The sequence below is a fragment of the Ictalurus punctatus genome, chromosome 7 (assembly GCF_001660625.3).
Source record: "Ictalurus punctatus breed USDA103 chromosome 7, Coco_2.0, whole genome shotgun sequence".
Classification (NCBI taxonomy): Eukaryota; Metazoa; Chordata; class Actinopteri; order Siluriformes; family Ictaluridae; genus Ictalurus; species Ictalurus punctatus.
In genome coordinates, this window is record NC_030422.2 from 13,054,423 (window position 1) to 13,067,923 (window position 13,501).

The 13,501-nt window shown below is 38.3% G+C and overlaps 1 protein-coding gene across 20 annotated transcripts in view; it reads left to right on the forward strand.

Moving 5' to 3' along the window:
• The window catches only part of ank2b (ankyrin 2b, neuronal), a 175,457-nt gene that overhangs the window by 115,878 nt on the left and 46,078 nt on the right, over positions 1 to 13,501 (forward strand). For 16 of the 20 annotated variants that reach the window (XM_053681249.1, XM_053681245.1, XM_053681253.1 and 13 more), the window contains 8 exons: positions 972 to 1,113; positions 3,435 to 3,522; positions 3,758 to 3,855; positions 5,919 to 5,954; positions 6,854 to 7,078; positions 8,831 to 8,929; positions 10,133 to 10,287; positions 13,125 to 13,336. In XM_053681249.1, coding sequence (XP_053537224.1) covers positions 972 to 1,113; positions 3,435 to 3,522; positions 3,758 to 3,855; positions 5,919 to 5,954; positions 6,854 to 7,078; positions 8,831 to 8,929; positions 10,133 to 10,287; positions 13,125 to 13,336 — 1,055 coding nt within the window. The remainder of the gene's footprint in view (positions 1 to 971; positions 1,114 to 3,434; positions 3,523 to 3,757; positions 3,856 to 5,918; positions 5,955 to 6,853; positions 7,079 to 8,830; positions 8,930 to 10,132; positions 10,288 to 13,124; positions 13,337 to 13,501) is intronic. The other 4 variants (XM_053681256.1, XM_053681263.1, XM_053681247.1 and 1 more) reach the window with 3 other exon arrangements.

Here is a 13,501-nt window from a genome sequence, read left to right on the forward strand (position 1 = left end):
ACATACTACAGGCCACCATCTGACATAGCTATGATATACATACATGTGTGAGAATATGCGACAAAATATATAAATGTGATCGTTTATGCAGGAAATGGGTGGTTTGTAAAATGCAACCTCAGTTGTTTTTATTTTATTTTATTTAGACTACTGTAGGTGTGACACCAAATTGGTTACTAGTTGCAGTAATGTTAGCTGACTTGAGTTAGGCTACAAGCTTCTTTTTTGTTATATACAGTATCAACACTTATTTCAAGTTTAAGTTGTTTTATTTAGATCCTGGTTGCAGGCATGTTGGTTGTTTTAGATAAGTTTAACATTTGTAATGGATATATTTTTGTGCCATTTGAGGATAAAACTGAAACAATCTTATTCAATGCCAAACTACTATTTTAGACACTTATCTCTCCAGTGGGTGCCTTATACTAGAATACAGTTATTCTCTTATAAATATCCATTCTTGTTCTACCCTGTAGGTAGCCACTATGCTTTTGACAGCAGAAGTCCACTCTCAGGCTTCAGTATGTTTGATATTTACTGTCTGTATTCCCTACTGCTTTTTGCCAGTCCTAGAAATCCTATCCCTGCTGGTCAGACCTGGACAGGAGCAATGGTGCATTATTATTTTTACTGATTGTGTCAGCACTGAGCTGTTGAAACCGTGCGCCATGTAGAGCATTTCTTAATGCCAGAAAGAATGTGTCCTTTCAGTTAGGTGTTGCTGAATGTCAGTACATTAATGCTAAAATATAGAGGCAGTAACCCCTATTGTAAGAACACGTACCTTTTGTTTTTGTGTGTGTGTGTGTATGGAGCATTGCATATCGTGTGTTGTTTACAATTAGTATACCTCGATATGTATGCGTTTTAGTTATGTTAGCTAGACATTAAAATATCTAATAATATTTCATACTTTTATTTGTGAGGACCTTCAGGTAATGGCTTCTCACATGTCTGTGTCTGTGTCACAGGTGAGGACACTATGACAGGTGATGGAGGAGAATATCTGAGAGCGGAGGACCTGAGGGAGTTAGGAGATGACTCTCTGCCTGGTCAATACTTGGATGGAATGAATTACCTGAGGTTCAGTCTAGAAGGCAGCCGGTCCGAAAGGTGCCACATGCATCATAGAAATATTAATAGAAAGTATTTGCCCATCCTGATTTCTTCTATTTTTGTATATATCTCATACTAAATACTTTTAGATCTGAAAATGAAATACGACATCAAACAAAGGCAACCTGTGTAAAAACACAATACAATGTGAAAAACTAATTGCCCCTTTAAACTTAAATTCTGGTTGTGCCACCTTTAGCAGCAATAACTGCAACCAAATGCTTCTGACAACTGGGGATCAGTCTTTCACTTACTTCTAGGACTAGGACTCCTAGGTTTTGGATCATTGTCTTGCTGCATAATCCAGTTGCATTTATGGACTGAAGACCGGACATTCTCCTTTAGGATTTTCTGGTAGAGACCAGAATTCATGTTTCCTTCAATTATTGCAAGTTGCGCAGGCCCTGAAACAGCAAAGCATCCCCACACCATCACACTTCCTCCACCATGCTTGACTTAGGTATGATGATCTTTTTGTGGAATTCTGTGTTTGGTTTACGCCAGATGTAACAGGACCCCTTTCTTGCAAATGGTTCCACTTTCGACTTTTCAATCCACAGAACATTCTCCCAAAAGGTTTAAGCCTTAATATTCTTCTGGGTTAGCAGTGGTTTTCTCCTTGCTCTTCCATGTATGCCATTTTTGCCCAGTGTCTTTCTGATAGTGGAGTCATGAACAGTGATCTTTATTGATACGAGAGACCTGACATTCCTTTGATGTTGTCCTTGGCTAAGTTTGTGACTTCCTGGATGAGTCGTTGCTGTACACCTGGAGGAATTTTGGAAGGTCGGCCACTTCTGGGAAGGTTCACTACTGTGCTGTTTTTCCATTTGGAGATAATGGCTCTCACTGTGGTTCTTTGGAGTCCCAGAGCCTTTCAAATAGCTTTGCAACTCTTCCCAGAGTGATGTATTTCAATCACCTTCTTCCACATAATTTCTGGATTTTCTTTACATTTTGCCATAGTGTGTGTAACGATACAGGACAGTTGGCAGGAAGTAAGCACAGGAGCACTGTCTTTATTAATGAACAAACAAACAAACAAACACAGGGAGCGCGGGCTATACTGAATAAGATTAACTGGAGTAAACATGGGACTATAGTCTAGGCATCACTCGAGAACAGAACACGGGAATGAGACCGCTAGCATGCTGCATATACATGCTGCATATACATGCTGCATATACATGCTGCATATACATGCTGCATATACATGCTGCATATACATGCTGCATATACATGCTGCATATACATGCTGCATATACATGCTGCACATACATGCTGCACATACATGCTGCACATACATGCTGCACCGTTAACACAGCTATCTATCACTTCGAACATCTACGATAATACTACGCGAAGTGCGCAGCCACACGAGGAGTTTAAATAACCAACACAATCAAACTAAACACAGACACCTGGCTCAAATCAAGCTACACCCTCGCACGTCAGCCAATGTCTAAACAGGAAGAGAACGAAACCAAAACAAGAGTCACGTGTCCACTAAGAAACCGCGCCGCAGTGCCATCTGCCGGCGGTGGCGTAACAGTGTGTTACTGGATAAGACCTGAACCCCATTATGAATGCCTAATGCATTCATAGATTTGGGGAATTAGTAACTATGGGGACAAATGCATTTTCACACAGGCCCAGTTGGTATTGGATAACTTTTTTGCTGCAATAATTAATATTATCATTTAAAAACTGCATTTTGTGTTTATTCAGGTTGCCTTTGTTTTTATCTTAGATTTTGTTTTAATTTCTGAAAGAATTCAGTATGAGATATACACAAAAACAGAAGAAATCTGTTTTTTTTTCACAGCACTGTACACCACTGTCTAAGTGAATTAATTGCAAGATGACTAATATATGCTCACATATAACATTAATATATGCTATAATGTTTGTTATACATGTATAACATTAATATATGCACACATTAATGTTTTATTTATGTTATAAATGTTCAGCAGCTCACACACACACACATATATATATATATATATATATATATATATATATATATATATATATATATATATATATATATAGTACTACATTTAGTTGCACTTTTCAGTGCTTTAGTATTCCTACTGAAAACAGCTTCAGACTACACAGCACTGCTTGTTGACTCACATGTCTTTTTAATAGATTCTATAATAGACAGTTCCTACTAACTTCTAATGCTTTTGATTCTTCTAATGCTCACATAGTCGGTTCCAAAGGTATGAGGGCAATAATTTTGAAACATTAAGCTTGGCATTGTTAGCATTCGCTAGAATCTTTAGCTCATTGGTTGTTCTTTGTCATTTCAGTATGGACAGGTCCTACATGTCTAATCGTTATGGATATCACTCACCAAAGCATGATGGTATGATGGATGATACAGTCCACAGTTACCAGGTAAAGTCACACAGTTACAAAGTCACACAGTTACTTTGCAGCATGACATTACTGTATATGCACATCTGTTTATTGTCACTTGAAAATCTTAAAAGCATTCAGTCTGAGGGATTATCATAAAAGATCCTTTAAAGCCTTGTGAGGTCCACTATTGTGTTTTCTTGAAAATAATTTAGTTATGATTTTTAGAGTGTTAACTGGAGTTCATATATCATCTTCACCTAACTGTGTCCAGATGTCATCCCTTGCTAATGAGAAGGACCCATTTAGACTGAATTGGGAAACGGAAAACCTGGACAATATTGCACTCTCCTCCAGTGCTGGTCAATCTGGGTATGGCATATAGACACACACACTCTAATGCCTGAAAATGTGATTGTGACTTGTTCATTGATTGTTACTATACAGAATTCAAAATGACTGAACTGCATAAAAGAGGATTTAGCACCATTATTATCAATGTCTAGCAAATATCTTGGCTAATAGACATGTAATATATCTAATCACTAGATTGTATTGTAGATAGATAATCTAATTTGTTTGTTCTGTTAGTAGGCCTGGTGCCTTACTACTAAATTAACAGTACCATATCAAAAAACGGAGTGAGTGAAACTCTCTTCGTCCTATACCCCGCTTGCGGGAACCCTGCAGTGCTCCTCTGGGCTGTAAATCTCCCAATAATTGTGGTACTTAACATCATCTAGTGGAACAAGATTGAAAGGCTTGTGAAGGAAAACATGGATGCTTGGAGATATGCTTGGCGATTATAGCTTGTAGTGTACATCATTGGTTTGTTTATTTACTCTGAATATGCCAGTGCAATGGGCTATGAGTTCTTTTTTGAAAGTTCTGAAGTCACCTGGTTCTTACATGGGAGTCTCAGCTCAATGTCTGTTAATGATTGTTTCACTGAACTGCTTAACTTAACTGTCAGTGTTCTTTTTTGATATTATCTGGCAACAGTGTGATATTCGTTTGTGAGTGTGGCCTTCCATACAGAGGTAGTTGCTAGCCCAGTAATCAATGGAAATGTGAGCCTGGTGGTTGAATGGCATATGGAATTCTGGGCATTCAATGGCAATCATTGCAGAAGGTTTCGAATATTCAGACCTTGATTGGCTCTTTCAGTGTCTTAGCTTGGGGATGGCCATTGGTCAAACAAACAGATACCAACCAGTTATTACATAAATCCCTTGCATAGTTGAGATGTGAATTGTGGTTTGCTGTCTGATACAATATACTCTGGGATATCAAATATCCAAAAATGTAAAACAAGTTTAGCTGTTGTGGGTAATACAGGAAGGAGAATGAGCTGAAGGGACTATCCCCACTATTATGGTGGCCTGATCTTGAGAAGACGGCAGATCTGTGATAAAGTCTACCACTGTGGGCATCGTGGAACTGGTGCATGACTTACCAACCTTTGTATGACTTGGAGCATTGTTTCCCACCAATACTTTGGTCTTTAAACCTGTAGGATTTAATCCAGTGACTTTAAACCAGTGACAGTAGAGCTATGAGCTCAGATTATAGTAGCATCACAAAGATTAAAATGGAGATAGCTCTTCTTTGGAGGGCTTTTAACATAAGCAGAGTGATAGCGAAAAGACCTTGGCAGTATGGCTGTTGACATCCCAGCTTATAAGTGCGATGAAACATTGTAATATTGTGTTGATTGTGGTGGAGTTTGGGTCTGCTGTTCACAAGTGTGATATTGCATCTGCTTTGACATTCTGGGAATCTAGACGATATGACAAACTGGTAAAGAAGTGTGGCCCATTGGGCTTGTCTTAAGATGAGTCAGTGTAGACTACAAAAGGGTGTTCTGCTTGTCTACCAGTAGCTCTCTGTTCACATAACATCTACAGTCCCCTCCTAAATGATTGGAACGGCAAGGCCACTTCATTTATTTTTGCTGTAGACTAAAGACATTTGGGTTTGAGATCAAAAGATGAATATGAGAAGAGAGTTTAGAATTTCAGCTTTTATTTCCCACATTTTCCACAAAATGTAAACACCTTAAAGCAGGGGTGTCCAATCTTACCCAGAAAGGGCCAGCATGGGTGCAGTTTTTGGCTCCTACTTGATTGGGATGAAAACCTGCACCTAGACTGGCCCTTTGCAGATAAGATTGGATACCCCTGATTTAAGGTGTTTACATTGTGGGAAAATTCCATCTAGATTTTATGAATTTCCCAGTTACAAAAGATCTTGGTTTCCTTATTTCTCCACTTTGGCTTTTGGTTGCTCTTTATAAGCTTCTCTGCTTCTCCATCTCTCTCTCTGTCTCTCTCCCTCTCTCTCTTTCTCTCGCTCTCTCTTTCTCTCTTTCTCTCTCTCTCTCTCTCTCTGTCTCTCTCTCTCATATTCTGATGGATATTCTGTTCTCTCTCCAGCCATTCCTCTCCGTGCCATGAACATGACAGCAGCAGGTGACTGGCTGCATTTTGACATATGACCTTTGACCCCTTGTCTCTTGCATTGTGCAACCCATACAGAAAACTCTGTTGTCTCAGTTTTGTCTGTCTGCTGTCTCAATCCCAAATTAAAACACAGAAACCTATTTACAGTGTCTGCTGTGACCTGTTAATGCCTAAGATGGATATGGTGTTTAACTCATTATTATCTGCCCAAAGCACTGCAGGTTAAAATCTCACATTTATGGCAGTGTATGTATTTATCATTTTATTAAAGCGTGCATTACACCTGAAACTCACTAACACATTTGTTACCTGTTTTATCATTAATGATGTTCAACCCTAGCTATTTTGTACGCTTTCAATTAACTATCTCTATCAAGTTAAATATTATAAAGTATTCAATATTATTGTGCACTTGTGTACATGTGGTTAATGTGTAAAGCATCATTTATGTATTTGAGCTTATATTCACAATAATAGTGTGGATAATAGGAGTACCAACATAGAAATACACTACATAGCATTTCCAGTACCTGTGTTGAATGCTTTACAACCCATTCACCTTTCAAGATGTTGTCACACCATTACATCATTATCCTTCTCTACCTCACTATGACTGTCCTGCTTTCCCTAAATTTACACTCACCAGAATGCTCTACCCTTGTGAATCCTGACAGTGTGCCAGTCCCATACATTTCAAGCATGCCAGGGAATGTTTCTACTGTTGAGTGTGGTATTTTGTTGTGCGTGTGTGTGTTGTGCACACAGGTTTGCCCTACCATATTTAGCTTCCTCTTTGGTGTGTCTTTGCATGTAAAAGTTTCAAATAATTTCAATTTAAGAATAAAAGCGTGCACTGATATATTTATACAGATTGTTTATGCTGACATAGATGCTTGCCTCATTTGCAGCTTTCTTGTCAGTTTTATGGTGGATGCCCGAGGTGGTGCCATGCGAGGGTGCCGCCATAATGGCCTGCGCATCATCATCCCCCCGAGGAAGTGCAGCGCTCCAACACGAGTAACCTGTCGCCTAGTGAAACGACATCGCTTAGCAACCATGCCCCCGATGGTTGAAGGAGACGGGTTAGCTAGCCGAATTATTGAGGTTGGACCCTCTGGTGCTCAATTTCTTGGGTAAGCGCTTCTGATTTTACAGTAACAGTGATATGAAATAAGTGAGATGACGAAAACCTATCCAAAGGCTGATGATCACCTGAAAACCTCATCACTAAATAAAAACGATCAATTGATTCTGAATGGTTTATGTAATACTCAAGGGCTGAACATCTGTACAATCTAACTATATAACATTATATACGATGGCTTTTTCTTGTTTTTGCATAAATTTCAGAAACTTACCTCTCCTTTGCCTCCATTAAAAAAGCTTGTATTTCTTATCTGCGCTTAATCAGACACATTTGCAGTAACACTCAAGACTTTTGTTTGCTTCACAGCTTGCCATAAGGAAAACTCCAAGGCTTGATTATCCATTTTGCAAAACTCCCCACTAATAAAAACAATCCATGATTGATTTGATATGTTATTGTGGTTGACTAAATGCCAGTAGAAGCTGTTTTAAGTTTTAAGGACGTATTCAGAGTTGGCATCTTAAATTAGCCCAAGAGTGACACCAAAATGTACATGTTTTTTGAGGGTTTTTTTGCAGGTAAATTTCTGAGAGGTCCATTCAGATAATTAAAATGACCTATGTGCAGTTGAAACATTTGAGGTTGCCAGATTGCATAGAACTCTTGGTACAGGGGGTTTTCAGTTGTGTCTGGATAACTTACTTAAGACAAACACTTTCCATTAAGCCAGAAATAAACTTGACAAAGCAGATTGCATTTTTCCCCTGTTTGCTGTCAATTACTATATGAAATATCATAAAAGCAATGTCTAATAAATGTCTAATACAAATATATTCTAATATATTAGTCTAATATATTTTGAATAAGTATTTAATAAGGCTGATATGTAATATTAGTATAACAATAAAGACACAGAAATGGTCCTACTTGTGATAATCACACGATTACCAAAAATTTCTTAATTTAAGCATGTGTTCAATATACATTGATTGGTTGCAAGTCTTTATATAGCATTTGACAGTGCACATCCTATTTTTGCACAATGAGCTAGAAATAGCCTAATATATAAATATCAAGCTCAGGCAGTAATAAAAATGCCAACATTTTGGGGAATTGTGCACTTCATTAAAGATAACATGCCCATGGATGAATGTATAAGCTGACCAAGTAGCCATTTACTATAAATATAGAACATTTAATTAGGTGGACTTCCAAATATTAATGTAAGAATCAGCATTCTATATAAAATTCAGCCCTCAAGATATGCATTGTCTCCAATTAATAAGACTGTCCAAAATTATGTTTCAGAGTGAAATATTGTGGTTAATAATTGCCAGACAGTGGCACTGTACATAGTACCACTCCTCATTCAAATCTACATTACACAAGAACAAATCATTTAAGTAATAGTTCAGAACATACATACATAAACTGATACACACCAATGTTTTAGTAAATGGCAAACCTGTGCACACATCTACAGTACAACTGTTAGAGTAGCACGTAAGTCTGTAGTTATGTCTGAGGTCCAAATAGCAAAGAGCACAATTTCAGTAACTAACTCACTACACAGGCATAACTCTGAATATGGCCCTGAAACATTTTCTTATCAATAAATTATGATTCTGTTTTTAACAAATAAGAACACAATTCAAAACATTTTGGAAGCAGCTTTATGAAATGGGGTTATAATTAACCCACAATTCGGGAGGCCTAGATAGAAAATGTCACTGAAGATGGGAAATTCAGCCCCAAACTGTTTCTGCTCTCTTTTTCCTCCGCTGCTGTTGGATGACAGTAAGCTCCATCTCCCTACTGCCCCGCCCCCTCTGAATGAGGGTGAGAGTTTGGTTAGCCGCATCCTTCAGCTGGGGCCACCAGGGACCAAATTCCTGGGGTAGGAGTGACACATATGAAACAATCCATGGATGCCGGTCCCATATCCCTTTTTTTTCTGTCCTTCTTTTATTAACATTCTTTTCCCTCATTCACAAGTTAGTGTGTGTTGATAGTAGATTGTGATAGTTTGTTGTTTACTGTGTTTTTTTGAGTTCACATTGATGTTTTTTGCATTTCATTTTTTTGGCCTTGCATCATGATTTATGTCTAAAAATGTTGCAGAAAAGTGGGAGTTCATGCAGAGCATGGCAGGCTTCTTAAACATGCATTGAAATGGTTTGTGTTGTTGCCATAGATATAGAAACAGTAGATGCTGCAGTAGCCGCTGTTGCTAGCTAAAGTAATACGCCTCCACATCCACCAAATTGGAGAGTTAGATTTGATTGCTAGCCATTGCAAGTCTGGAGAGATGTGTGGCTACCCTAATTTATTGATTGCCACAAATATTTCTTAGACTCTGTACTGTTTAGGTACATTTAAATCTATCACACCCAATAAAAAATATCAGTGTAAAGAATGCAAGGCAGTCATTTATTTCATACAACAAGAATATTAGCAATAACAAAATTAGAGATGAGAATGAAAGCAATTGAAAAATGTTCATGAATTAATTAACTCAATTAAAAGAAGCTAGGTGACCCCAGCTTTAATTCGCACATAACATCCCATAAATGAACACTTATATTACCTATGAAAAGTTACACCTTGTTATATTCCTATAACAATGTGTAAGCATTTGTCTGAAAATTTAATGTGACATACAATGCCCAGTTTATACAAATGAGCTGTTTTAAAGGCTCAGGCTAATGAGGCATCTGACATGTTTATATCTATGGTTATAGTAATTGTAGTCATTCTGTGTCAAAATACACATAAGTTCACTCTGTGCCATTAAAGTTGCACATTTGTCACCTATACTTATTTTGTTGTTTGACTGCCTTCAGATGGTTCTGTGTGCTTTTACGTAAGCACCAAAACATCTGGATGTTGCATACTACATTCAGCTCCAGTTCTATCTGTATATGTGCTACATGTGTGTTATATCTTCAGTTTGACATTTGTGTAACTTGTGTTTCAGTACATGTTGAACCAAGTAAAATATAGCTGGCATATAATTGACACATAAAAATACTGGTAATCCTCAAATTACCCTTTTGAAGAATGTATTTTTAATTGAACACATTTTCATGTAATTTTTCAGACCAGTGATTGTGGAGATTCCACATTTTGCTGCTCTGAGGGGAAAGGAGAGAGAGCTGGTGATTCTGCGCAGTGAGACAGGAGAAAGCTGGAAAGAGCATCAGTGTGAATATACAGAGGAGGAGCTCAATCAAATCCTTAATGGCATGGATGAAGGTGGGCTTCTGCCATCAACAATTCAGTTCTATTTTATGCCTCCTAACAACCAGGGGCAGTAAGAGTCATCTGGATAACTTCTTGTGCGCATATCACTGTACACTTTTCCCAGGTTCTACAACGTTAACATCTCCCATCTAAGCGCCCTGATTGTGAAAGTTATTGCCAAATACCTTTTCAGTTAGTCTGAAGATGTGTTGGTTCCTTTTGACATTGCATACATTATCTGGGTGGTTGTCACTAACCTTTTTGGTCAGGAAGGATGAAATACAATGCTAGCATTTTCTGTATCAATAAAATTTTGTGGATCTGAAGGTAGAATTTAGAGATGTAACAGTATGAAAATTTCACATCACGATTATCGTGACCAAAAATATCATGGTTATCTGTATTATCACGGTATTGTTAAAATGTTCTGAACATGTACAAAAAGTACTGATACACTCACTGAAATCATTAAAACAGGTTTTATATTTGAAAATCAACAAACAAGAAGTAAAATTAGCAGAATATACAGTGAGGGAAAAAAGTATTTGATCCCCTGCTGATTTTGTACGTTTGCCCACTGACAAAGAAATGATCAGTCTATAATTTTAATGGTAGTTGTATTTGAACAGTGAGAGACAGAATAACAACAAAAAAATCCAGAAAAACGCATGTCAAAAATTTTATAAATTAATTTGCATTTTAATGAGGGGAAAAAAGTATTTGACCCCCTCTCAATCAGAAAGATTTCTGGCTCCCAGGTGTCTTTTATACAGGTAACGAGCTGAGATTAGGAGCACACTCTTAAAGGGAGTGCTCCTAATATCAGTTTGTTACCTGTATAAAAGACACCTGTCCACAGAAGCAATCAATCAATGAGATTCCAAACTCTCCACCATGGCCAAGACCAAAGAGCTCCCCAAGGATGTCAGGGACAAGATTGTAGACCTAACCAAGTCTGGAATGGGCTACAAGACCATTGCCTAGCAGCTTGGTGAGAAGGGGACAACAGTTGGTGCGATTATTCGCAAATGGAAGAAGCACAAAAGAACTGTCAGTCTCCCTCGGCCTGGGGCTCCATGCAAGATCTCACCTTGTGGAGTTGCATTGATCATGAGAACAGTTAGGAATCAGCCCAGAACTACACGGGAGGATCTTGTCAATGATCTCAAGGCAGCTGGGACCATAGTCACCAAGAAAACAATTGGTAACACACTACGCCGTGAAGGACTGAAATCCTGCAGCGTGCGCAAGGTCCACTGCTCAAGAAAGCACATATACATGCCCGTCTGAAGTTTGCCAATGAACATCTGAATGATTCAGAGGACAACTGGGTGAAAGTGTTGCGGTCAGATGAGACCAAAATGGAGCTCTTTGGCATCAACTCAACTCGCCGTGTTTGGAGGAGGAGGAATGCTGCTTATGACCCCTGGAACACCATCCTCACCGTCAAACATGGAGGTGGAAACATTATGCTTTGGGGTTTTTTTTCTGCTAAGGGGACAGGACAACTTCATCGCATCAAAGGGACGATGGACGGGGCCATGTACCGTCAAATCTTGAGTGAGAACCTCCTTCCCTCAGCCAGGGCATTGAAAATGGGTTGTGGATGGGTATTCCAGCATGACAATAACCCAAAACACACGGCCAAGGCAACAAAGGAGTGGCTCAAGAAGAAGCACATTAAGGTCCTGGAGTGGCCTAGCCGGTCTCCAGACCTTAATCCCATAGAAAATCTGTGGAGGGAGCTGAAGGTTCGAGTTGCCAAACGTCAGCCTCGAAACCTTAATGATTTGGAGAAGATCTTCAAAGAGGAGTGGGACAAAATCCCTCCTGAGATGTGTGCAAACCTGGTGGCCAACTACAAGAAACGTCTGACCTCTGTGATTGCCAACAAGGGTTTTTAAACCAAGTACTTAGTCATGTTTTGCAGAGGGGGTCAAATACTTATTTCCCTCATTAAAATGCAAATCAATTTATAACATTTTTGACGTGCGTTTTTCTGGATTTTTTTGTTGTTATTCTGTCTCTCACTGTTCAAATACAACTACCATTAAAATTATAGAATGATCATTTCTTTGTCAGTGGGCAAACGTACAAAATCAGCAGGGGATCAAATACTTTTTTCCCTCACTGTACATAATAACATTAACATTAAAGTTGGCACCATGTAGTTATGAAAGGTAAAAGTTTCCCCAGTGCAGGTTTTAATGAACACAACCCTAATTATGCGTATAAAAACAAGTAAAGCAATGTGCATGTACATAATGTACATGTGCATACAACATAATAAAATAATACAACCATAGGTAAACAAATCCAATGTGCAGGTGTTGATACTAAAATTACAACACAAAATATGTAAACAAATCTAATCTGTAAATGTTTACACTAAAATTACAAAACAATCTCCCGAGCGCTGTCACTGCCTTTTTTGCACTGTATTCACAAGCAAAAAACAACAATTTTGCATGTTTCGCCTGTGTCAGACTCATGCTGGGTGCGTGGACAGCATTTACCGGCAGTTTTCCAAAATCACGATAATTTCTCATGGATTTAATGATAATTAAATGTGACACGATAATACTAATGCTGGGGAATTTTATTGTGGTTTATCGTGAAACCGGTAACCGTTTCATCCCTAGTAGAATTATGAAATTAAGTTCTGCTTTTTGGACAAGAATGTAATGACATTCAACATGGAGTATAATCTATTTACTTCTCATCTTCTCAGATTTCCATAAATTGCTCATTGTTTAAGCTTGTGGTTGACTTTTATATGACCTACAAACTAATTTAATTTCTTATTCTATATCTCACAATAATTGTATGGCATTGTCCTGTATCATCAGACCTGGACCCTCCAGAAGAGCTGGAGAGGAAGCGTATTTGCCGCATAATCACCCGGGACTTCCCACAGTACTTTGCGGTGGTCTCACGGATCAAACAGGACAGTAATTTGATTGGTCCAGAGGGCGGGATTTTGAGCAGCACAGTGGTACCACAAGTCCAGGCTGTCTTTCCAGAAGGAGCACTTACAAAACGTATTCGAGTTGGATTACAGGTGTTTCAGTTAATTTTTACATTCCTGTTTCAAGAAGTAGTGTTATTCTTACTTTCATTATTTAAATAATTATTGCTTTATTGGTTTCCTTTCTGGAAACTAGGAAGTGCTCTCTCCATTCAACTGTAATAGAATTGCATTTTGCAACAAAAGTCCTGATATTTG